Source organism: Rutilus rutilus (genome assembly GCF_951802725.1).
Source record: "Rutilus rutilus genome assembly, chromosome: 19".
NCBI lineage: Eukaryota > Metazoa > Chordata > Actinopteri > Cypriniformes > Leuciscidae > Rutilus > Rutilus rutilus.
Genome location: NC_140232.1, coordinates 27,317,226 through 27,339,244, shown reverse-complemented (window position 1 = coordinate 27,339,244; position 22,019 = coordinate 27,317,226). Strand labels below are relative to the sequence as shown.

Here is a 22,019-nt window from a genome sequence, read left to right as displayed (position 1 = left end):
AAAGTGTAAACTATCAATGCACATGCACAGTTGTATATACTGCAGATATAGCATACATTGTGTCTAGGGGGCTTTGGGTTTTTGGGGTGGGACTGTCTGTCGACAAACAGATGATACAGCGCATTGCCCCTGGACTGTCCTGCCCTGACAAGTTACTTCATTATAAAGTGAAAACGGCACCATGGGAAAAAGTACTTATACCTTCTCAAACCAAACATTCTCCAAATCCCACAATATCCTTCAGTCATCATCTAATCATCTTGAGAAATATGATCACATTGATGTTTCCAAAACACTCATATTTATGTGACCAACAACAGATTTATGATAATTTCTTAAAGATAAAAGCTCTTAAACCGTGTGTTGCGTGTGTAAAGCATGAAAAGTATCTTTTCAGGGGCACATTTCTGTCACAATGATAAACAGCTATCAAAATTGTCCGTACATGCAGTCACTGGCCGTCCAAACAAAGATAAACAATGAGAGTGGAGGGCAGTGTCACTCCCCCTGAGTGTTTGTTGGTGTAGTCTTTTCACTGAGCTTTTTGTGTAAAAGACATGATTTCACCCCTCACCTGCTTCTCGCTGGATCAGATCTGTCCAACCCTGCTTTGAGACAAAGCACAGATTATTGAAAACTAAGCTGCATACAGTGCCAAAAGATGATAAATTACACCGATGATGAATTAATGCCACAATAAGGTCACTGATTCATCTGAGCCTGGTTGAACAAAGGGGCGGCTCGTTTTGTGACAAAAGTGAATGGCTTGGTTCTCCACTGGCCAGACTCTGGGTGTTGAAAAGTGTCAGCTTTGGTGCAGACAGATGAATTTAGAAGACACTGATTAAAAATGAGCATTTTGGCAGGCTTATTATAGTTTTGCATGAAGTGTTTCTGCGCTCCAATACAGCTGTTTTAAAAAAACTATTGTCTGAGCAGAGAAAGCCTCAGGGCAAGACATTTTATCTTTAAAGAAAAGGAAGTGCACCTCTTATTTAACCCCATCATGAAAACATGTGCACTTTTTCTTTTACATTTTTGTTTTTCTATGTCACTTGAATGGATCAATCCTGCTGAAGTTTATTTACAGTTTTTCAGAATGCTAAAACACATTTCTCGAAATCATTACCCACTTTCCGAAATCGCCTCCTAAACCCTCATTCACTATTCCCTATGTTAGTCTAATACTGTTAACTTGAAGGAGTGAATGAAAAGGACTGGCCGAATTCGGACAGCCGTTGAGCGTACACTCGTTATTGCAGTGCAATGTGGGATTGAATAAGTGCACTCAATAACGTCCACTATGGTTTCGGACACCACTACAAATTGTTGTCTCGCATTGCAAGTATAGTATTGTACTGAATATTACGGAATGTCTGTACATTCAGCACTTGCATACTGTAAAAATACAGTAGTCCAACTGCAAAAGCCAAAAAGGTTAAAAAAAAAAAAAACTCTAAATGAAAAGCATGTTACAGTAGGCTACACTCAGTTGTGACACTGCAAAATCAAAGTCAGTGAGAGATTCATTCTGCCTCAGCATCACATCTTTATGTTGGGTCCAGCCTGAGGACTTTGTCCACATCACAGGCAATGTCGTCTCTTCACTGTCAGAAATAGGGGTACAGTAGGAGTCCATTTCTGTCCCCCAAGGTACAATCTACACTAACCTACCCCATAGGGCTTATTATTGGACCTCAAGGTACATATATGTAACTTTTTGAGGGTCAAAAAGCATTAAAAGGTACATGCGTACCGTTTCTTTTAAAGGTTAAGGTACAATATAATTGTACCCTTGAGGGTACAGCCCCAGTGACAAGCCATTGTACCCCTAAAGGTACAATTATGTACTTTATTTTCTGAGAGTGTTGCCAGGCAAAGAGAAAAACCCTCTAGTGTGCGGGATTCAGCCTTGACAACACTGTCCACACCTTGCTCTTTCTCATTCTCATCCCCCTTATCCACCATCTCTTACACATACTCTTCCTTCTCTCCTTTTCAAATTGTTTCCTTCTGTTGTTCATATCTACATTCAGTGCACCTGTGCACTGGCTTATTTTGAACACATCATTAGAAATAAGTGTGAACAAAGTTTTGCAAAAAGAGTGCATGAGATTTTCTAATGATGAACTGCCTGAACTTGTTTAAGGTTTTACAGAAAGAGTGATTTATTCGACAAATCGGTTTAGGGTTTCAGCAACTCAGAAAAACTGTAATATGACAAATATAGTCCATCCCAGGTGTTCAAAATCAGACTCACTTTCTTAGGATTTTCTGCCCTCTATTGGACAACTGTGTATACAACGACCCGAGGGGAAGAAAACCATGACGACGTGTTTCTTCTACTTTAGCTTCAGACATTCTGGCTCTGAGTCAGAACAAAATAAACACCGCCTCTGAATCGATATGAAGTCATGGCAGGAAAACAGGAAGTGGAACTAAGCAATGCAACTAAATAAAGGTGGATAGTCAGCATTTAGCGCCGTTACAAAGTAAGTAGCCTAACGATTTCGTTATAGCTATTGTCTAACTTTACCTTCATATTTCGTCTAAACCAACAAATTAATTCAGAAAGCTAAAAAAGCTGGTTGTGATAGGAATACCATGTACTGTCTAGTAGCCTAATGCATCTTGTTTGTAGTAAAGCTGCAGTGTAGTTAGGGTTAACGTAATACCTTCTTTAATATTATAGATGGCACTCAGAAACCCATGTATCGTGGTGATTGGTGCTGGTGTGGCAGGACTCTCTGCAGCCAAGAAGCTGAAAGAATACGGATTTAGTGACGTCACGGTGCTGGAAGCCTCCGATAAGGTTGGAGGAAGAGTAGCTTCTGCAACTTTTGGTGAATATATTATACCTCGTATATAGCATACATTATCATTTGAATACCAACACGAATTAAACACTTGACAAAATGATAAGAGTATTATAGTAAAAAGTTAATATATAGAAAATGTGTATGCTAATAAGTGCAATAATATAATAACAATGGAATAAATGATGTATTATGTATTATTAATAATAATAATTATAACCGTTAATTATGTTTATTATTTTAGCATTATTTTAACTTATTGTAAATAAATAAAAGTAGGGTTGTGTGCTAAAAGCAGAGGAAACTGTTTCAGGAAACTGAAATCTGTGGACCCATGACTTAGTTTCACTTCCATTAAGTAGTCCTTTCTTTTTTTTTCTTTTTTTTTTGCTGTCAAAAGAATGTAGGCCTATCACATGATTTTAAATCCAGTTTAAATACGATATTTTACCCTATGTATTTTAAATATCTGGGGAATTTTTGTCACTTCACTTTTCTTTTCTTTTTTTGCCTGTTCTGATCCTCTAATGAAGCCATATAGAAGTGTTTAGATTATATGCTGAATTCATATCTAACAGTACATGTCACTGTCTTTCTTTTTTCATGTCAAAGGGAATGCATGTGTTGATACTGGAGCTCAGTACATCCATGGGGCGTCAGAAAAAAACCCTGTCTACTGTCTACTAAAAAAGTCTGGCCTTCTAAACCAGGTCCCTGACATGGGCACAGAAGCATTTTACAGTAACAAGGGACACAAAGTGGATGCAGACTTCGCCAGACGTGCGTATGAAGCTGGGGAGGGCATTATTCAACACCGTGGCTTCAACACGGGAAAGAGTTTAGGTGAACACTATGCAGAAAAAACCCAAGGTGTGATTGACAGCTTGCAAGACAAGGATAAGAAAACGAGAATGCAGAGTGTTTTTGCTTTGGTTGGCAAAGACATGCTGATTGACGTTGGAGCTTCAGACCTCCACAGGATCTCTCTTGACTCCTGGCAGTATTATACCAACATGGGTGACAGTCTCAATGTTGCAGGGTATGATGGGTTGAGAAGATGATCTGCATTCATTTGCAATTATTGCTAAGTAAATGATTAATTTGGTGTTAATTGTTATATGCCTGTCAGTTTAATGTTTCAGCTTGTAGATATACTACTGGAGGACTTCCCTAAGGATTGTTTGCTGCTGAAAAGAGAAGTTAGTAAGATCAAATGGGATGGAACCTTCTCTGTAGCCCCCTCTCCGACTGCTCACACTGAAGCTGCTTCTGACGAAAAAGTCCGCCAGTACCCAGTTTGCATTGTCTGTGAGAATGGAGAAGAGATTCTAGCCGATCATGTAATAGTGACCATTTCTCTGGGTATGTGTTGATAAGGATTGAGTATTTTGTGATGATCATGCTGTCTGAAGTGAGACTGGCACATTTATGTGTGTGTGTGTGTGTGTGTGTGTGTGTGTTTGAAGGTTGTCTAAAAGCTCAAGCTTCCAGCCTCTTCATCCCCTGTCTCCCATGCGAGAAAATGGAGGTCATTGATAAGCTGTGCTTTGGCAGTATTGCCAAGATCTTTCTGGAATATGAAGAGGCATTCTGGGAGAAGGAAGTTGGTACTATCAGCCTCATTTATGAGGATGACACGCCTGCCTCAGTATCCACCAATAAAATGCAGTGGCTCAAGAACTTGCAGTGCTTTTCTGTCCTGAGACCCAAAGAAAGGTTAATATTGCATTAAATGGCAATTTTTTAAAAATGTTAATGTTAAATTAATTAATGCACGTTTACAAGTATAAATGCCATGAGAAACCTGGATATGTACTATTAGTCCTAAACAGCAGAACTAATATTAATAGTGAAATGTAGAAAAATCAGTCAATGCCTGTGCTTCAAAACACATATTATTATTATTATTATAACTGGTTATGGGGCAAAACGCTTTAGTAACATTATTCGACTCCTTTTACATTGTTACTCGTTAACGTTTATTAATCTTTAATTTTCTCTTTTCTAGGTTTGGTAATATCTTAATTGGTTGGTGTCCAGGAGACATTGCTGACCTGATTGAAACCATGACAGATGACGAACTCTCAACTGCTGTCACTGATCACCTCAAAATGTTCTTTGGTAAAGAAATCCTCTTTAAAGAAATATCCATATCATTAGTTGTATTACTTTTTAATGATATGTCAGTTACTGGACTTCAAATTAATTTAAGTTTTTAAAAAGTTAACTTAAAAAGTTTTTGTCATCATGTAATATTTTCTGTATTCCCAAGGACATTCAAACATTCCTCGGCCAAAGTCCATTCTTAGCACTAAGTGGCGCAGCAACAAGTTCGTAAAGGGAACTTACGCTTTCCTCCCTGTTGGTGTTGATGGGCAAGTTATGGACACGTTGGCACAACCTCTAGTGGGTTGCCGGTGTGGTGAAGTATGTGATATTTTATTTTATTGCCTACCATTATGTTGAATTAAAATTAGTAATGGTTAATTATTTTAATTATTGAAATATGCATTGAGATATAGGCTATTAAGGAGGAGTTTTTCATAAACTAGAAGTATGCTTAAAAGAGGCCCTCCTTTGATTTTGATTTTCTTTGTCATTTAGCACTTAAGTATTAAAGTGATTTTCACTTCATTTATTTCAGGATCTTCAGGTCTTGTTTGCAGGTGAGGCAACGATGAAGACTCTTTATGGCACAGTGCAAGGAGCTCTACTCTCAGGACACAGAGAGGCAGACAGACTGGCAGCACATTATAAGAAGACAGCGGCTCCCACTTCCACTACTTCATTGGACAAACAAGTTTAGAGAGTTAAAATCTATTATCTAAAATTTAGACAAGCATCCAATAACAGGGAAGTTACCGAAATGATGATGTGATGATAATGATGATGATGATGGTGTGATCTCAACAAGCCTGCCCCCATGAGGCTGCTGCATGTAAAATAAAACAACTTTGATCATATTTCTTTTGTTACAAAACCTTTTTATGAGAAAATGACTGAGGCTTTTAGATTTTTACTGATGTATACTGTTCCTTTTTATATTATATAGCTACCTACGTATAAATCAACTAAACGCTTTTACGACAGGCTGTGTTTCATACATTATTTATTTAATAAAACATTGCATGCTAAATTGTGGTTTAATTATTAAGTCTGAAAGAAGTTGGCTTTGGTGAATCTATTTTATGCACAATAAGATTTTTTTTTTTTTTTTTCTAAATGTAAACTAAAATCCAAAAAGAACAGACAGCGGAACTATTGGAAACTGCAGTACAAGTTTCCAGGGGGAGCACTTTATTCCGACACACATCCATGCCGTTTGTTGATGGTGACCTTCTTCATTTCGAAGAGTTGTGCTATTTTCTTCTCACTCTTATGAAGGCATTTATTATATAGCCGTTTCCAGGGTTGCAGATATGATCATGGCTTTAAATGCAATTGGCAAGCCGTGCAAGAGTTTATTTAGGTAAGTAGTGAACCGATTACTCCTTGAGTTCGCCCGTCTTTTGATATAATGTGGTAACGTTAGTCATTGCATTTACAATGAATTTTTGGGTTTATACATATAGGTTAAACAAACATATAAGTTTTACGCGAAGCCAAGACACTAATTTACCATTCAAAATACCTGTTCGTGTTTAGTGTCTTACTATTTTCCTTTACAAATAACATGAAACCTGAATCTATCTGACTTCGCAAATGGATGACATCAGGTGAGTAGGGTTCTGGAGCTACGATGTTTTCATCATTTTTCTATTATACTGCAGCTATTTGAAGCGTAATCATTGATGTTCAGAAATGTTTAGATGTTTAATGTCCTTTTATTGTTTTGCACAGGTGTCTTCAGGCTGTTGTCACCCACAGGTGTTTGCAAGCCACATCCACATTTCACACCACAGTCTTTCAGTCAAACTCCAACAGAACCTGTGTGGTCCGCTTTGGGAGGCAGAAGTATGAGAGGATGTATCCAGTTCTGTTAGTGAGACCTGACGGGTCCACCATCAACATCAGATATAGAGAGCCCAAAAGAATAATGAAGGTTAGTGGTTTATATATATATATCCAAGCAAAATGAAAATCCTGCCTTGAAAATCATGTTGCTATGCTGTTATTTTCTCTGAAACACAAAAGTAGATTTTTTTTTGAAGACCTGCCATACAATGGTTTGTTCATAATGAAGCCAAGCTTTTAAAAAAAAAGAAAAGAAAAGTACCTTCGTTGTGTGTGTTTTGAGTCATTTATCATTGACGGCTTTTACTCTTTTGCCAGATGCCCGTGGACATCACCACCCTCTCTGAGGAGGAGAGGAAAATCAGGATGCGGAAAAGGGAACCGAAGAGGGCAACTAAACAGAAATTGGAAGATTTTGAGGATGATTTCAAAGTTGATGATTACAGCAAATTCTGGAAGAAGAAATGAATGGACTGATGCAGTTGAATGTCACATTGAGTATTTATGATGTCTCCCATGTACAAAATTACAGTTTTGTTATTATAAGTCACTCTGTAATAAAAAAAAAATCTTGCAATATTTGTAGTCAGTCTGTCTTTTTATTGAATTTAATTCATTTAGGATTAGATTATTATGCTAAATAACTCCAGAATCCATATATATATATATATATATATATATATATATATATATATATATATATATATATATATATATATATCCAATTCATGTATGTATATGTGTGTCTTCAAATTTAAAAAGTAAATTAGTTTGCAGCGTCATCATGTGGTGATGCGTATCTGTCATATAATGTGTAACTCGTGCATTCTCTGAAACAGGCTGACTAATTATTAATGAAATCAGCACCTGCTTCAAAGTTCACACTTTGGCCTCAGGCATTGTAGAACATGCCAGCTTTACCTGAGCTTGTAACGGGCACCCCAGAGCCTGAGGTGCCAGTGAAGTTTGTTTTAGAGGCTGCTGATATTGCTGTGGTTGTTGTCTACTTTGTGTTTGTGTTGGCTGTTGGAATATGGGTAAGTGAAAGTTTGCAGACTCTGGCAACATTTGCATATAGAGAATTCAGTATGTCTATTTTTTTGATGCTAGAGATTTCTGATTTGTAGTCCTCAGTCAGAGCCAACCGTGGGACTGTGGGGGGATACTTCTTGGCCGGACGATCCATGACATGGTGGCCAGTGAGTTTTTGTGTCTTTACGGTGTCTACTCTTAATAATAAAGCTGGAAATTATATTTATCTTGTGCATACCTACAAGGAAGAATCTTGCTTTTTTCTGGAATTACAACCAGGAAGAAGGAAATAAAAGAATTTATTACGTGTAAACATATTGAGTGAATGTGTAAAGTTTGAAACTAAATTAAATCATATATACAACACTTACACATACTGTACTTAAGTAATATTTTGACAGCTGACTTTGTGTTTAGTCAGTGTGAACTGTGAAGACATGCTTCTTTCAGTGTGAGTTATAGTTTCCTTTAGTTTTGAGAGTGTTTTCTCAGTATTGTGTTTCAACAGATTGGTGCCTCTTTGATGTCCAGTAACGTAGGCAGTGGCCTGTTCATTGGATTAGCAGGGACAGGAGCCGCGGGGGGACTTGCAGTCGGGGCATTTGAGTTGAATGTACGGCAGACAAATTATTCCTCATCTTACAAGCTTTCAGTGTTGTTTCAGTAATTACTGATTTCAGATTGCAGTTGTCTTGGGCTAAACAAATGTTTGACCGTTTTATTGCATCACATGCTGAAACAAAACCTCGTATCAGACCTCAAGTGTGATTGTTCTGTAGGCAGTGTGGGTCCTTATTGCCTTGGGCTGGATTTTTGTGCCTGTGTATATTTCTGCTGGTGTGGTCACGATGCCAGAGTATCTGAGGAAGAGGTTCGGGGGTCAGCGCATCCGAATCTACATGAGTGTGCTGTCTCTCATCCTCTACATTTTCACCAAGATATCAGTAAGACTCCTTGTTTAATAAATGAATATGTACAGACCCTTTCCAAAAAATTAGAATATCATGGAAAAGTTTATTTATTTCCATAATTCCATTCAAAACGTTAAACTTCCATAGATTATAGAGTCAGGGCCCACAACTTAAACGATTTCAAGTATTTAGTTGTTTATTTGTACATAATTTGGGCTTCCAGCTCATAAAACCCACAAAAACAGGATTTCAAAAAATTAGAATATTACATGAAATCACACAGTAATTACACAGTGATACCATGGTCATTGAACCAGGTTTTGGTTCTTTTGGCAGTGTGGGCAGGTGCAAATCCTTCTGGAAAATGAAGTCAGCATCTCCATAAAGCTTGTCTGCTGAAGGAAGCATGAAGTGCTCTGAAAATGTCCTGGTAGACGGCTGCGTTGAGTGGACAGCACAGTGGACCAACACCAGCCGATGACATGGCTCCCCAAACCAACACAGACTGTGGAAACTTCACACTCAACTTCAAGCATCTTGGATTGTGTGCCTCTCCATTCTTCCTCCAGACTCTGGGACCTTGGTTTCCAAATGAGATGCAAAATTTGCTCTCATCAGAAAAGAGGACTTTGGTCCACTGTGCTTTATTAAATCCAGAGTCAACGCAGCCGTCTACCAGGACATTTTCAGAGCACTTCATGCTTCCTTCATTTTCCAGCAGGATTTGTACCTGCCCACACTGTCAAAAGAACCAAAACCTGTTTCAATGACCATGGTATCACTGTGTAATTACTGTGTGATTTCATGTAATATTCAAAAAATTTTAAATCCTGTTTTCGTGGGTTTTATGAGCTAGAAGCCCAAATTATGTACAAATAAACAACTAAATACTTGAAATCGTTTAAGTTGTGGGCCCTGAATCTATAATCTATGGAAGTTTAACGTTTTGAATGGAATTATGGAAATAAATAAACTTTTCCATGATATTCAAATTTTTTGGAAAGGGTCTGTATGTGTAATTATTAAATATTTGTTACATATTTAATGAAATATATATATTCATAAAAACAATAAAACAAACAAACAAAAACCACTGGAAGGAATGCTAATCTGATACATAATTAGAAAAAAAATACTGCTAATATATTATCATAAATAATATGATTTTTTGATATAACTACGCCAAGGAGCAACAATACAGTATGCTTTATGGTCTTCAATAAGAGTAAACGGCAATGCTGCATAGAAATGCACTATATATATTAAAGTTTATTATAAAGTTTATTATAAGCAACTGTGTTCTTTTCAGACAGACATTTTTTCAGGGGCTTTATTCATCCAGGTGTCACTTGGATGGGACCTGTATGTCTCCACCGTTGTGTTGCTAGCCGTCACTGCACTCTATACTATAGCTGGTAATAAAACCACACTACTATTTTAGATAACTAATGTCTAAATGTGATTTTAGTTGAAAAGCAGCAACTTGTGGCTTGTCTTAATGCAGGTGGGCTGACAGCAGTAATCTACACTGATGCCGTACAGACCGTCATCATGGTTATAGGAGCATTGGTCCTCATGTTTATAGGTATTGAACCCTTCTTCCTGAAAAGGTACAATTATATTAATTATTCCTGGGAAAGTCATTTCAAATGAATTTTCCCCGGCAGCATTTGACAAAGTTGGATGGTACGAGGGTTTACTGGTTCAGTATGAGAACGCTGTACCTGCTATCACTGTCCCCAACACCACTTGTCATCTTCCTCGGTCTGATGCCTTTCATATCTTCAGAGATCCAGTGACAGGAGACCTTCCTTGGCCAGGCCTGATCTTTGGACTCACGGTTCTTGCCACATGGGTGTGGTGCACAGACCAGGTGAAACAGAATTAGAAGACTATCGGTGCATTATTACTTTACAATTTAAGTTACAAATAGGTCTCTTTAAGCTTAAAAACTGTTTTACATCAAACAATTGCTTCTATGTATTGTTTGAAGGTGATAGTGCAAAGGTCTCTCTCTGCCAAAAACTTGTCCCATGCCAAAGGTGGTTCGGTACTCGGTGGCTACCTCAAGGTCTTCCCTATGTTCTTCGTTGTTATGCCAGGAATGATCAGCAGAGCTCTTTACCCAAGTACGCTCAGTCGTTCTTGCATTTCTCCTATAGATTTATGGTCTGGATTCTAAAAAGTTACGAACATTTATTAAACCAATGAACAAGGGGTTTATGTTCTTTTAATGAATTATCCCCACCATTCATTTGGTTGAATGTGAAATATCTGTTTTCGTGGTATAATGTGATGATGTTTGTGTATTTTCTAGATGAAGTAGGATGTGTGGACCCTGATGAGTGTCTGAAGATCTGTGGGGCCCGTGTTGGCTGCTCTAACATTGCTTACCCAAAGTTAGTTGTGGAGCTCATGCCAGTGGGTATGACAATCTTTTTCATTTAGTTGAAATTTTCCTTTGTCACCTATAGGATCATTTGTCACAAATGAAAAGCTAACATGTTAACAAAAATGTTAACAAACTAACAATTCTATTTTTTAATAGATTATATAGTATCATAATTTTATATATATATAATATACGGCTCAGACGGTAGCAATGTCGTCTCACAACAAGAAGATCCCCAGTTCGAGTCCCTGTGTGTGTGTGTGTGTGTGTGTGTGTGTGTGTATTTGCTCATGTTTCTGTGATAGGTATGTTTAGGGGTATATCATTAACCTGATATAAAATCAATGGAAGTATGCAATGTCCTCACTAATATAGTGAAACAAACGTGTGTGTATAATTATAATAAAATATTTAAATTATGTATCTATCATAAATTATAATGTAAATATTTAAGCCTCTATATTTACGTTTTGTCTATTTTGAAAAGAAATGTTAATGTTACTATTGCCAGAATTTCTCAACTTTATGCTTGTTTCCTACCCATATCTTTTATCTTTAGATATGATTTTGATGAGCAGAGGCAGAGTGGCACTTTAAATCAGAAATGGAAAAATATAGTTCAAATTACTTTTTATATTCAAAGTCTATATTCTTAATAGACTTCGTAATATTACATATTCTTAAGTCTATAATGCTCCTGCAAAAAAATGAGTGCATCACTTAGCAGATAAGTTGCTGTACAACATCTTGTTTCTCTGATATTCCTATTGTTCTTGTTATACTTATCTATTCTTTCTTTCACTGTCATTGTTTTGTAGGTATGAGAGGTCTGATGATCGCAGTAATGATGGCAGCGCTCATGTCCTCTCTCACCTCTATATTCAACAGTAGCAGCACTCTGTTCACCATGGACATTTGGCAACGAATCCGGCTCCGGGCCTCTGAGAGAGAGCTCATGGTAGTGGGCAGGTAGTTACTGTTAAATGCTTTGTGGAAAACATTAGAACACTTTCATTTTGGACACATTTGTACACAAGTATCTAAAAGAAATGAATGTTTTAATTATATGCATACAAACTAGTTTAACGAAAGTGGAACTGATCCACCAACAATTCCTCTGCAGTTTACCACACCAGGTGGATAACCACATCGTATAGGTTTTGCATTAAGGCACAACACATGTACAACACAGCTCAAATCAATTAGATATACTAGTTTGTATGCAAACTGAAAGTGAAGGTAATGAAGTATAACCTTTTCCCAAATATACACTGAACAGTCTCCTGACTTATTTGCTGTCTTACTAATTGCTGCTGTTTATTTACATCTACAGGGTGTTCATTTTATTGCTAGTGGCCCTGAGCATTGTGTGGATTCCAATCATTCAAACAGCCAGTAGTGGACAGCTGTTTGACTACATTCAGGCCATCACTAGCTACCTGGCACCTCCCATCACCGCCTTGTTTATTATGGCCATCTTCTGGGGGCGAGTAAATGAACAGGTGAATTAAATATGTTTTAGCTGATTTGTGCTCATGCAATAAAGTGCATTTCTTTTAAGAAGGTTGTAAAACATCCAAGCGAAGCTGCTTTCTTTTATCTTGCACAGGGTGCTTTTTGGGGTCTGATGGTGGGACTTGCAGTTGGCACAGCGAGGATGGTAATGGAATTTGTCTATAGCACCCCGTTATGCGGAGAGGAAGACCTGCGTCCCGCCCTGCTGAAAGATGTGCACTACCTGTATTTTGCTCTAATCCTTCTTGCACTGACAGCTCTGATCATCACAGCCGTCAGCCTCTGCACTGCGCCTATTCCAGAGCAACACGTAACTATCAACTGCAAACACATTTAAATATTTATTTTTATTACACGGCTCTCTGAAATGATCAATTCTGATTGTTCGGTCGCAACATTATTTCCTGATAATGACCGCCAAGGCCGTAGCTGTGGTATCAGGGTTGCAGGTTGTTACTCTGGCTCCCATTGAAATCTTTTTTTTTTTCTTCCCCTTCGGTTGAAATTGTGTTCCGGGGTCAGGGTCCCACTAGGCTCCATTGGTTGAAATCGCGAGGCCCCCTTTAGCCGGTGGCCCTTAGAAACTACATATTTAATTTATTTATTATACTTAATAGTAGGTCTACAGTAATATTGTCAAAGTGTTCGTCTTGTTGCTAGAACGATTATTTTGTACACTTAATAGATTATAAAGAGGTACGATTTAAAAAAAGTCAGTATTGATGTACATTATCCCTTCCATATCCATTTGTATAAGACGCTTACAGAAAGGAGATAAAGGGCATGTACCCAGGCCATTACCTATCTAAAGGGGCATTTCCATGTATTTATATTGGTTTAAAATTAAGAAAATCACATTTAACATACTAATCCTACACCTAAGAACATTTTGCATTTAATTATTTAGCATTTTGCATTTATTACAGTTTTTCTCAATTGCTAAAACACAATTTCTGAAATCTTGCTCCATTTTCTGAAAACATTAAACACAAAACCTCATCTTCAAGCACTATTCACAAAACCTCTGTGAATGCAAAAATGAAACTTTCGCCTCAAAACAGTTTTACCTGTGTTCAAAATCAATCACTGCTCTCAAATCATAAACAAAATGATATAAACTATCAAGCAGTCAGTAAACAATACACCAAAAAATAGAAAAAACATTGTTCAAAACATATAGTTCTCGAAAGATATCTATGGACTGCTATTCTGTTTAGACTTACCCGTGACACCTTACTGTACCATCAAAAAGTTCAGGGAGAAGTACATTTTTAATCTCAAAACAAATTTCATATGTTTCCGTCATTGTCTTTTGATGAACGAAAACATGTTCTATCACAGTAGCTCAAAATTGTGTTCTTCCTCCTCCTTGTACCCCTATTTTTACAGTACTGTACCCTGCATCTCACAAACTTGTCCTTTGTCTCTGTGATACTGTAATTCTTGTTCTTTGTTGATATGAACCTGCAACCAGTCAAAATCCATTGAGCAGTCAGTACTGTTAACAAATGGAAAGCACAATGTTCAGGGCAATACAATTTGTTCATTGTACAGTATACAGCCTAATATGCACTGTACTACAGTATACAAAAGGGACAAACATCAAAGGAGTAAACATGTGATCAGTGTGCTGCTTCTTGTCTTTGGGCATCATTTGAAACAGGTTAAATCAGTTCTGAGTGGTTGTGTTCAATCAATGACGTGTGTTCTCTATTTGTATTTGATTGTTGCCACTTGTGTTTACCGGTATGGATGACGTGTGCATTACAGTGCAGAATGTGTTTTGAGAATGAGAATGTGTTTAGAGTTTTGCTGAAAAGTCTAAGTGAGATCTGCAAATTGTGTTTTACAATGTGAAATAGTTTAAGGTATTGACAACAGACTGCACAATTAGCTAAATGAGTTCAGGCAATTGAGAACTTTGCTCAGCCAATGGGTTTTAGTGTTTTAGCAATTGAGAAAAACTGTAATGTCCACAAAAAGAGGTTCTGCTTCCCAAAACAGCCCAAATTATCTTGGCTATACCAATGCAACATGTGCACTAACAAAGACTACCTCGATTTTGGAAATTAATTTATAAAGACAAGACTATTTAATTTCTTTATTAGTATAAAAAGCAAAGAAAGCATGTACATTTTTTATATATTTACATACACAACATTTATGTACATCATTTATGTTGATATTTTATCAGTAACACACACACTGAACATGAGCTAATATAACACTCATATTTCATTTCAGCTTGTTCGTTTGACCTGGTGGACGAGACACAGTAAGAAGGAGCGTGTAGAGCTGGAAGACCCCTGGGCTAGAGGCTCTGAACCAGCAGGCTCTGATCCCAGCACTACTGAGTCAGAGGGGTCGGATGAGGACATGCCTGCATGGTGGAAGCGTGCTGGAATGTGGCTGTGTGGTCTCTCCCATGTGGCTAAACAAGAGATAAGTCAGGAGGAACAGCAGGCTCTGGAAAAGAAACTCACAAGTATTGAAGAAGACCACACCTGGAAGACTGTCTGCAATGTCAATGCCCTCATTTTACTCACTGTCAATGTCTTTCTTTGGGGGTACTTTGCTTGAATATACTGTAAAGTTCTGAATAGCATTTTCTTTTTTGTGTGTAAGAATCTCACCAATTAAAACACATGTAGAAGTCTGCTCTCATTTTATATACTGCCAGTGTCTGTCTTCACTTTAATGTACAATTAAACTTGTAAATTGCACATTTTTTGTTATATTTTGTTTCAAAAAGAGTATTTGACTCAGATTTTTAATTTTAAAAGTTTATTAAAAGCAGTTTAATGGCACAATTATAATTAGATATATAGAAAAATATATAACATAATAATTTGGGGTTTGTAAGACACTCCATATTATCGATTTGCTTGCACTGACACTATTGGATGAGAACAAAACTGGAAATGACTTCTCATATTTGATGAAGTTTGTGTTATTTTCCTGTTTAAAGCTGCTTGAAACAATCTATTTTGTATACATTGCTATATAAATAAAGGTGACTTGACTTGACCTGAATAATTTCTGCTGTGTCATAATGACAAAATTTAACATAGTTAAGATTCCACAATATCAAGTTCTCAACCAGGGGGTGGGGCATCACCAGGCTGTAAGATGACTTTAAATTATATACTTATTTATTATCATTATTCAGAAGAAGTCTTAAGATAATGCAAATTTTAAGGCCTTTTAGTCAAAAAGGTTGAAAGTTGCTGTAAATGAATTATATATTATATATTCCAATCCACCTCCGGTTGATCCTCGCCAGGTTTTCCCATATACTCTCATTGTGGGCGTGAGTCTCTCTGCTCTAACCTCCTCTCTGTAATGTTACTTGAATGAACTACAAGTGCAAAGTCATACTACACTGTTTAGTGTATGCGAGAGAGAAGGAAACACTGTCCCGAGGGCTTTTTTTTTTTGTAGTTAATAGTTTCATACAGACGGCACATTTTCCAGTCACCGATTTTCACTGAGTAATGGAGTCTCATGTAAACGCGAAACGGCTTTTTAACCACGCAACAACCCTGAAGCTTCACACGGGAAATTTAGTCAACCGCAGTCGACTTAAGAAGAAATGTCCGTCTTCCCCTAGTGAGGAGGTAAGTGACTTATAGTGCATCTTGGTCCACCTTGGCAGCACAGGCATGACATGTTTTGTAGTATGATGTTGTTCGGTCAATGAGTTTAACCACGGTCACCCCCATTATTTATGTTAGGTCGTCGTTGCTGTTGGAAGTCCGATTCTTTTTTGCGCATCGGCTCCTTCGAACGGTTCAGTTTGCCGAACCGGTTCACGGATTCATTTTATTTGATTTAAGTGTGTGTTCCTCACACTCACACAGCAGCCATTTACGAAGTACTTTTTAAAGTAAATATGGTTAAATACGTATATTTTTAATATACATTCTAAATTATGGGTATCATTTTGTGTACATTTGTTTTGTTGTTGGATTCTGTCATGATTAACCTAATTTTACTTTTCCTCGATATATTTTTATACCTGCTCGAAAAAACTGGTGATATGTTTCTTTGTGTATAGCTCCAACATGACACCCACCTACAGTGGAAATATTTGCGCATCGGTTCGATCAAATTATTAATAAAAGAAGAATCGGCTCACAAGAACGAATCCTGGGCGAGAATATGTGATCTTTGGCCTGCTTCCATTAATGACGTCACTGACTAGTTTGCCTCGTGCTGCACATGACATGAAACTATGCAAAATGTGGCTTAAGCCATATGCATCTCACTGTTGTTGCATAAACATTCAAATGATCATGTCTTTGCTCTGGCATGTGTGCGTGTATACTTCTCAAGGCCACAATGGTGCTGTGAATTTCTATACATAATTCAAAGAACCATTGTGGCCGTGAGTACTAGTTGTGCTCACAAGCAATGCTTCTGCCTAATAACACTCATTCATAGACCTATTAGAGAAAGTGTACAGTATGTGACATGACCTGACCCAACATGCTGGAATGAATTATACATTGAGTCATGCCTTTAACCGTTGACAGACAAATAAAGGACAAATGACTGTGCATTTTTATATACTGGCCAAACCCTTTCTGACATCCCATCATAAAAATTAGGCTTATTCATCAAGCCCACGCAAGTGGATTAGTAATGTAGCTATATGATAATGTGTTTTTATGAAATATGTTCATGTCATGTAAGAGCTGATGAAAATATGACTTCCTTCTTAAATAACTGTTTTGACCAAATATATTGGCTTTATAAATATACATGGGTATATATATACACATACACACACACACACCTTTTAACTTATATTTTTGCATTTAATTTAACTGTTTTCATTTCATTTTTATTAATTAAATGAATTCATAATTAAACAATATATTGAAAAATATTATTCTTTAGAATATGAAAAACCATCATAAAATAGTACTATTAGCTAATAATTGATATTATGCCAAAAATCCTACTGGGCCAAAACTTAGTATGTACACCTGTGTTTGGAGAAACACCCTAAATAGTTAGTGTTCAATTGAAAAGGAGGTTCTCTGTGCTTCTGTAATCCACAACAATCCGGTGCAACCAAGGCAGGACAAAACAGAGCAGAAAAAAGGGGAATCGCCGGTGCAGCACAGATGTCTATTTATTAAAATTGTTTACAATTTTTATTTAAGGTGCATAACAATGACTTGACTAACGTTTCGATGTAAAGTTACATCTTCATCCAAGTCATTTTTATGCACCTTAAATAAAAAAATTTATAAATAGACCCAATTTTTTCTACCCAATAGTTAGTATTACAGATAATGTAAGTTTCTCAAAAATTGAGAAATGATTCGGGAAGGGAAGTTGCCAAGATGTTTTTTTATTTTTATGTTTCAAAATATTTGGTTTGTTGCCTGTCCTGTTTTTTGTAATGTTGTCTAACTCAATCCACAGCTTCAAGACTGCATCCAAGGCACACTGAGCGAGTGGTTTGCCGCAATGCCGTCATCACTTGACTCGGTAAGACCCTGCATGACACTTATTATGAAACTGAAAAACGAAACCTTGAGAACTTGTAAACAAGCCATTTTAAACTAAACATAATGTCATCTTTGACATATTAAAGAGTTTGGTTGCATGAAGAAGTAGCCAAAATGTTGTCAGACTCACTGAACATAAACAGTTGAGCACTCTGTGGATTGTGGGAAAGCGAAACGTCTGTCTCATTGCACCAGTAAAGCATACATAGGCGCTGGGATGAAAAGACAGTTGTTATGGTGACTGTTCATGGCATGGGGCCGGTGTGCCTCTGCTCTGGCTTATTCTGCTCAGTGAGTAGAGAGTAAAGGTCTTAGCACACAAAAGCTGAGGCTTATTATTGATGCATTCCTTTCATGCAGTCCATTAACAAGGTGTCTAATGTTCACACATGCAAAGTAAAGTGACCGGGGAGCTTCATAGACACAAGAGTGCAAAAAATTATGCAACTATAATGAATAATCCAGTTACTGACTGGCTACTTTCCATGAAAGCATGGTTGTGCAATTCAGTAACTGCTGTTTTTCTTCCTCAGGAGCTTCCCATTGTTCTGGACTGCACCATTCCAGAAAACACAGAGGCCATCACCCCAGAGGAGAGAGAGGAGCTGAAGGTGTCTGGTGAGGATTACTGGTCCTTAGTGCATTCAGACAGTATCGCTGTTGCCATGCTTGTGCATGTTTGTAAAAATGTTTATGTTTATCTTTACAGTCAAGCTTTTTCTCACTGAGTCGCACTGCTCATCAATTAGAAGTGCAGTAGACATGGGTAAGTTCTGCTTAATATGATGAGCTATACACTATTATTATTCATATGTTTGATGGGTAAAACTGATTATGGATAAGGGTGAGTTTCTTACCCGAAACTAACTGACGTTTGAAAGAAAATTTCAAAAGGCTGTATGAAAATTTAGAGTGCCCCTATTATGCTCTTTTGAATATTACCTTTCATGCAGTGTGTAATATATAGGGGGTTTTGTGAATGAAAGGTCTGCAAATTTTTTAAGATCAAAGTGCACCACAAATACAGTTATTGTCTCCTAAAAGAAAGAATAGATTCTGAACTGCTGAAACGAGGAGTCAGCAATTCCAGCCTCACTTCCTGTTGTATACCTATGTAACACTAACAATCAAAGCAGAAGAGGCTCTCGGAAAGCAGGGGTTTAAAGAGAATGAATCTTCAGATTAACCGTTTTCAGAATATTTGAGAAATGAGGTGATGTGCAATGTATATTATGAGAAAATTAAAGTGTTTTTGGATCTTGGATGCATGTAACGTATTGTGGCAGCCCTCCAAAACAAAATTACAAACCTTTAAAAAAGCTATTAAAAACCTATTATTTCTCTTAATAGGGGCACTTTAAGAGTAGTCTCCAAACAAGGACTTAAATGGGGTCACTTATAATCATGGTAAATTTTTATTTATTTTAATTAGTTTTTATGATCCCTGTCTGAACCTTAATTGTGATTTATACTTTAATTTAATAATTAATGTTGTCAGACTCATAAAGTTTGACTCAATATTTTTTAAATAATTTTTTCAACTAAAAAATTGTTCACCCCCTTAGAATGTAAAATCAGCAACATCCTCATGATCAGACTAATTTGAGAAGTTTAGCAATAAATGGATCAATAATGCCAGTCATTTTTTTTAAAGTGGCATCTCATTCAAATGTGCTTAAGTTGCAGTATTTTTGATCAAGCCAATTATTCAGTATATACACTTCCGCTTTATGAAAGAAGTCTCTTATATTCACCAAGGCTGCATTTATTTGATAAACATTGTGAATATTTTGCTTGAATTTTCAGCATCATTACACCAGTCTTCGGTGTCAGAAATCATTCTAATATGCTGATTTGCTGCTCAAGAAACATTTCTTATTATTATCCATGTTGAACACAGCTGTGGTGCTTAATATTTTTGTGGAAACCATGATACATTTTTTTTTTTTTTTTGAGATTCTTTGATTAATAAGTTCAGAAGAATAGCTTTTTAAAACAATTGTAACAATGTTAGTCTTTACGGTTACTTTTGATTAATTTAATGAATCCATGCTGAATAAAAGTATTAAATTATTTGTAAAAATGACTGCGTCCAAACTTTTGAACAGTAGTGTGAATATTAATTTCGGATCATTTGACTAATCCACCTCTGTGATGTTCAGCTTGTCTTTCGTTAGGCGTATCTCAGCTGGACTCTGTGATCATTGCTCCACCTTCTCTCCCTGAGGGTGAGGCACAGACGCTGACCCACCTTCAGCCGCTGTGGGAAGAGCTGGAGAGTCTCGTGCAAAGCCAGAAAATTGCTGCCATCGGCACGTCCGACTTGGACAAAACCCTCCTAGAGCAGCTCTATAACTGGGCTCAGGTGTGCAATGAGTGTGTATTTTGTGATAAACAATGTACAATGGATTTGAAAAGTGATTTTTATTTTTTATTTTAAATTTGTACTCTTTCATGCTATGCAGATAAAGCCGAGCAGTAATCAGGTGAATCTGGCCTCGTGCTGTGTGATGCCTCCAGACCTCACTGCATTTGCTAAAGAGTTCGACATTCAGTTGCTAACGCACAATGACCCCAAAGGTGTGTCACTGAGCCAATGTGCATGAACTGGTTCTGCCATGTAATCATGAATTGGCATGAGCAATAGTGCAGGAAATCTAATGTTGCCAGTCTTTCTTTTTGTGTCTAGAGCTAATCAGTGCCGCAGGCTTCCAGGAAGCAGTCCAAGGGAGCAGTAAGGACCTGCAGGTGGCCGACTGGAGGCTGGAGTGGGTCTTACGGTACTCCATCATCGTCAAGAGCAGAGGCATCATAAAAGCAAAGGGCTACATTGTTCATGCTAAAAAGAGCAGCGACCATTAACATGTCCTGTTTGAACAGGTTTTTATTGGTTTCCTGAAATGTATTCCACTTAATTTAGGGAGCTGCTAAAGCATTGATGCATATTTTACAAGGGGGTTTTCTCAACACACTAAAGTGAATTAGAATTTTCCAAGGAGCAAACATTCACTCCACCCACATAACTGATTTTTCCTCATGATTAAGAATATTTAGACGGCTATCTGTTCTTGTAGATAAAAGTGCCTCTTTTTCCTGACTTGGCCTGGTTGAATTCCCAATATTTATCCAAAGGGTAAAAAAATTTATATAAAACAATGGGATGGCAGATTAAGGAGCTTCAAATACCAAAAGGTTGTTTTTGTTTGTTATACAAGTAAGTACATTGGCAGAGGCACTTGTTTTCAGAAAGATTTGTAGAAGAGATACACTTTGGAGAATTTTTCCATTTTATTTAAAAATGTTTACCCCAATTCTTTTTTAAAGAGTGGGCCACTTAGTTTTATATTTTTTACTTTCATTTTAAATGTCAAATTTTTAATCTTGCTGCCATTTTAAGTTTGTATAATTTATTTTGACTGATGGTTTGCATGGAATGTTCAATAGATGTTGCCTGTTGTCAATGGATGATTCTCTTTTGCACCCCTTTGTAAACTAAATGCTTTGCTTATCTGAGGTAAAATACATTCAAATATGTAACTGTATGGGATGCTGGTAACATGCATGGCATGAACGACATTAATTCATTGTATATAAAAACACTGGAAATTTCCACACTTGAAGGAAAATAATGATTATAGTTCCAGTATCTAATGGATAGTCAGAATATATATTTTTACTTGTGTTATTTATTCATTGTAATTAAAATTCCTGTTGGATCCAATCATATAAGAGAGCTTTTTCATGTACCGTACATCATGTAATTACTATTTTCAAATGACTATAATCCCATATTGTGTGTTAAACATATTGAATTTGGTTTATAAACTTGGAAATTGAAAATGAACATGGACTGGCATTGGGTTTTCATTTATTTCAA

The 22,019-nt window shown here is 36.9% G+C and overlaps 4 protein-coding genes across 5 annotated transcripts; all 4 read left to right on the top strand.

Moving 5' to 3' along the window:
* The first annotated feature begins 2,302 nt into the window (after nucleotides 1-2,302).
* paox1 (polyamine oxidase (exo-N4-amino) 1) lies at nucleotides 2,303-5,952 on the top strand. Its single transcript, XM_084388549.1, has 8 exons — nucleotides 2,303-2,492; nucleotides 2,693-2,843; nucleotides 3,429-3,855; nucleotides 3,946-4,178; nucleotides 4,283-4,532; nucleotides 4,825-4,937; nucleotides 5,089-5,243; nucleotides 5,461-5,952. The coding sequence occupies exons 2-8, from the start codon at nucleotides 2,693-2,695 to the stop codon at nucleotides 5,620-5,622; spliced, it is 1,491 nt and encodes a 496-aa protein (XP_084244675.1). The 5' UTR covers nucleotides 2,303-2,492; the 3' UTR covers nucleotides 5,623-5,952.
* A 139-nt stretch (nucleotides 5,953-6,091) lies between these two features.
* On the top strand, nucleotides 6,092-7,354 carry mrpl55 (mitochondrial ribosomal protein L55). Its single transcript, XM_084388566.1, has 3 exons — nucleotides 6,092-6,285; nucleotides 6,657-6,858; nucleotides 7,089-7,354. The coding sequence occupies exons 1-3, from the start codon at nucleotides 6,236-6,238 to the stop codon at nucleotides 7,236-7,238; spliced, it is 402 nt and encodes a 133-aa protein (XP_084244692.1). The 5' UTR covers nucleotides 6,092-6,235; the 3' UTR covers nucleotides 7,239-7,354.
* Nucleotides 7,355-7,667: 313 nt separating this feature from the next.
* slc5a9 (solute carrier family 5 member 9) lies at nucleotides 7,668-15,638 on the top strand. 2 transcript variants are annotated; one of them, XM_084388539.1, is made up of 13 exons: nucleotides 7,668-7,807; nucleotides 7,898-7,969; nucleotides 8,311-8,415; nucleotides 8,582-8,746; nucleotides 10,023-10,128; nucleotides 10,218-10,298; nucleotides 10,381-10,586; nucleotides 10,707-10,842; nucleotides 11,031-11,138; nucleotides 11,924-12,074; nucleotides 12,439-12,607; nucleotides 12,715-12,930; nucleotides 14,865-15,638. In XM_084388539.1, exons 1-13 carry the CDS (start codon nucleotides 7,679-7,681, stop codon nucleotides 15,198-15,200), a joined length of 1,980 nt encoding a protein of 659 aa, XP_084244665.1. In that variant the 5' UTR covers nucleotides 7,668-7,678; the 3' UTR covers nucleotides 15,201-15,638. The 2 variants fall into 2 exon arrangements, with proteins under 2 accessions (XP_084244665.1, XP_084244666.1); XM_084388540.1 differs by lacking the exons at nucleotides 7,668-7,807; nucleotides 7,898-7,969 and having other exon boundaries at nucleotides 8,409-8,415; nucleotides 8,586-8,746.
* A 93-nt stretch (nucleotides 15,639-15,731) lies between these two features.
* Nucleotides 15,732-21,385, top strand: gclm (glutamate-cysteine ligase, modifier subunit). The gene is made up of 7 exons (XM_084388560.1): nucleotides 15,732-16,237; nucleotides 18,057-18,122; nucleotides 18,676-18,760; nucleotides 18,852-18,908; nucleotides 20,305-20,507; nucleotides 20,608-20,722; nucleotides 20,832-21,385. Exons 1-7 carry the CDS (start codon nucleotides 16,115-16,117, stop codon nucleotides 21,002-21,004), a joined length of 822 nt encoding a protein of 273 aa, XP_084244686.1. The 5' UTR covers nucleotides 15,732-16,114; the 3' UTR covers nucleotides 21,005-21,385.
* Nucleotides 21,386-22,019: the final 634 nt, after the last annotated feature.

Coding starts and splice junctions, on each gene's coding strand:
- paox1 (XM_084388549.1), top strand. CDS start 2,693: ATGGCACTCAGAAACCCATGTATCGTGGTGATTGGTGCTGGTGTGGCA. Junction 3,856..3,945: donor GACAGTCTCAATGTTGCAGG/GTATGATGGGTT, acceptor TATGCCTGTCAG/TTTAATGTTTCAGCTTGTAG. Junction 4,179..4,282: donor AATAGTGACCATTTCTCTGG/GTATGTGTTGAT, acceptor GTGTGTTTGAAG/GTTGTCTAAAAGCTCAAGCT.
- mrpl55 (XM_084388566.1), top strand. CDS start 6,236: ATGATCATGGCTTTAAATGCAATTGGCAAGCCGTGCAAGAGTTTATTT. Junction 6,286..6,656: donor CCGTGCAAGAGTTTATTTAG/GTAAGTAGTGAA, acceptor TGTTTTGCACAG/GTGTCTTCAGGCTGTTGTCA. Junction 6,859..7,088: donor AGCCCAAAAGAATAATGAAG/GTTAGTGGTTTA, acceptor CTCTTTTGCCAG/ATGCCCGTGGACATCACCAC.
- slc5a9 (XM_084388539.1), top strand. CDS start 7,679: ATGCCAGCTTTACCTGAGCTTGTAACGGGCACCCCAGAGCCTGAGGTG. Junction 11,139..11,923: donor TGTGGAGCTCATGCCAGTGG/GTATGACAATCT, acceptor ATTGTTTTGTAG/GTATGAGAGGTCTGATGATC. Junction 12,608..12,714: donor GGGGGCGAGTAAATGAACAG/GTGAATTAAATA, acceptor TATCTTGCACAG/GGTGCTTTTTGGGGTCTGAT.
- gclm (XM_084388560.1), top strand. CDS start 16,115: ATGGAGTCTCATGTAAACGCGAAACGGCTTTTTAACCACGCAACAACC. Junction 16,238..18,056: donor CGTCTTCCCCTAGTGAGGAG/GTAAGTGACTTA, acceptor CTCAATCCACAG/CTTCAAGACTGCATCCAAGG. Junction 18,123..18,675: donor TGCCGTCATCACTTGACTCG/GTAAGACCCTGC, acceptor TTTCTTCCTCAG/GAGCTTCCCATTGTTCTGGA.